This window comes from Poecilia reticulata, linkage group LG21 (assembly GCF_000633615.1).
Source record: "Poecilia reticulata strain Guanapo linkage group LG21, Guppy_female_1.0+MT, whole genome shotgun sequence".
Lineage (NCBI taxonomy): Eukaryota > Metazoa > Chordata > Actinopteri > Cyprinodontiformes > Poeciliidae > Poecilia > Poecilia reticulata.
In genome coordinates this window covers 22,715,550-22,716,775 of record NC_024351.1, presented here as the reverse complement: position 1 = coordinate 22,716,775, position 1,226 = coordinate 22,715,550, and the positions used below count along the sequence as shown (strand labels likewise).

Genomic DNA, 1,226 nt, shown 5'->3' with positions numbered 1-1,226 from the left:
CCATTGATGCTGAGCGCTATATACGGGTTTTGGAGCAACATGTAGTACCGTCCAAGCTACGTCTTTTTYAGGGACGTCCCTGGTTGTTCCAGATAGACAACACCGAGCCACATTCTGCAGGTGTTACTGCTTCATTCAAACTGTCCCAACTTTTTTGGAATGGGTTTGAACAAATCAAATTCCAAATAAGTGAATATTTGCAAAAAACAACAAAGTTTATCTGTTTGATCAATAAATATCTTGTCTTTGTAGTGAACTCAATTGAATAKAGGTTGAATAGAATTTGTAAATCATTATTTTCTGTTTTTTTTATGTTTTACCCAACTTTACTGAAACTAGGATTGTGGTTAAGCAGGAATCCTTGAAGCTGATTCATCTGTAAAACAAAGCTAAAAGCAAGCTAAATGTAAACATGCTTAATCCTTTAAATGCTTGTTTTGAGCTATATGGCTACAGCTACAGCTATAGCTGCAGGTTAAGCTGCAAGACAAGACTTCTGTGTTTTGGTAAAGACACTGAGGACTGAAAGAGCAGCATTATAGTGAGGTCTACTGTCTGGAAAGAGATCAGGATCATGTCTATCTTGAAATTAGTTCAAACACTTTACCTTTGATATGTTGCATTGCTTTGGAATTCCATCATACTGAAGGCTAAAAAAACCAAACAAAGGAACAGCATTTTAACACTGCCGATCAGCACTGACCCCAGGCTGACCCAATGATTGTCTCTTTCAGTTTGTTTTGGGGGAGGCGGCAGTGGAAAGGCCTTAGAGGACAGAATCTCCTCTTTTGTTTTTTGCATCTTCCTGAGCCTTCTCAAGCTCTATCATCTTCTGGCTGACATCTTGCTCCTTGCTCAGGSCCTCCTTCTTTTGCTTCCTCCTGTTCTTGGCCTCCACCCATGGTATAAGACACAACACGATCCCCCCAATGATCGGGGGGATGCCTGCCAGATAGAAGGCCATGTCGTAGCTGCCCAGTTTGTCCCTCAGGAACCCTGCAAAACAAAACAGGAGGTTACATGGATGGAAAGATGGCAGCAAATTTAGCCTCAGATGGCAAAATGGAAATTGAAATGAAAAGAAAGAAAATTTAACAATCACCCTGGTGTACACATTACCCTTCTTACTTTCTTCTATGCTACAGTTAGTTCCCCACAGAGGAACTTGCTGTGAATGCTCAGGCTAGTTAGAGTGGCCACCGATGACAGTGAAGGGTTAACAGTTT

General features: G+C 41.2%; 1 protein-coding gene across 1 annotated transcript in view; it reads right to left on the bottom strand.

The window, feature by feature from the left end:
* Positions 1-579: 579 nt before the first annotated feature.
* slc16a10 (solute carrier family 16 member 10) overlaps positions 580-1,226 on the bottom strand; it is a 26,672-nt gene continuing 26,025 nt past the window's right edge. The window contains exon 6 of the mRNA XM_008398542.2: positions 580-996. Coding sequence (XP_008396764.1) covers positions 767-996 — 230 coding nt within the window. The 3' untranslated portion in view covers positions 580-766. The remainder of the gene's footprint in view (positions 997-1,226) is intronic.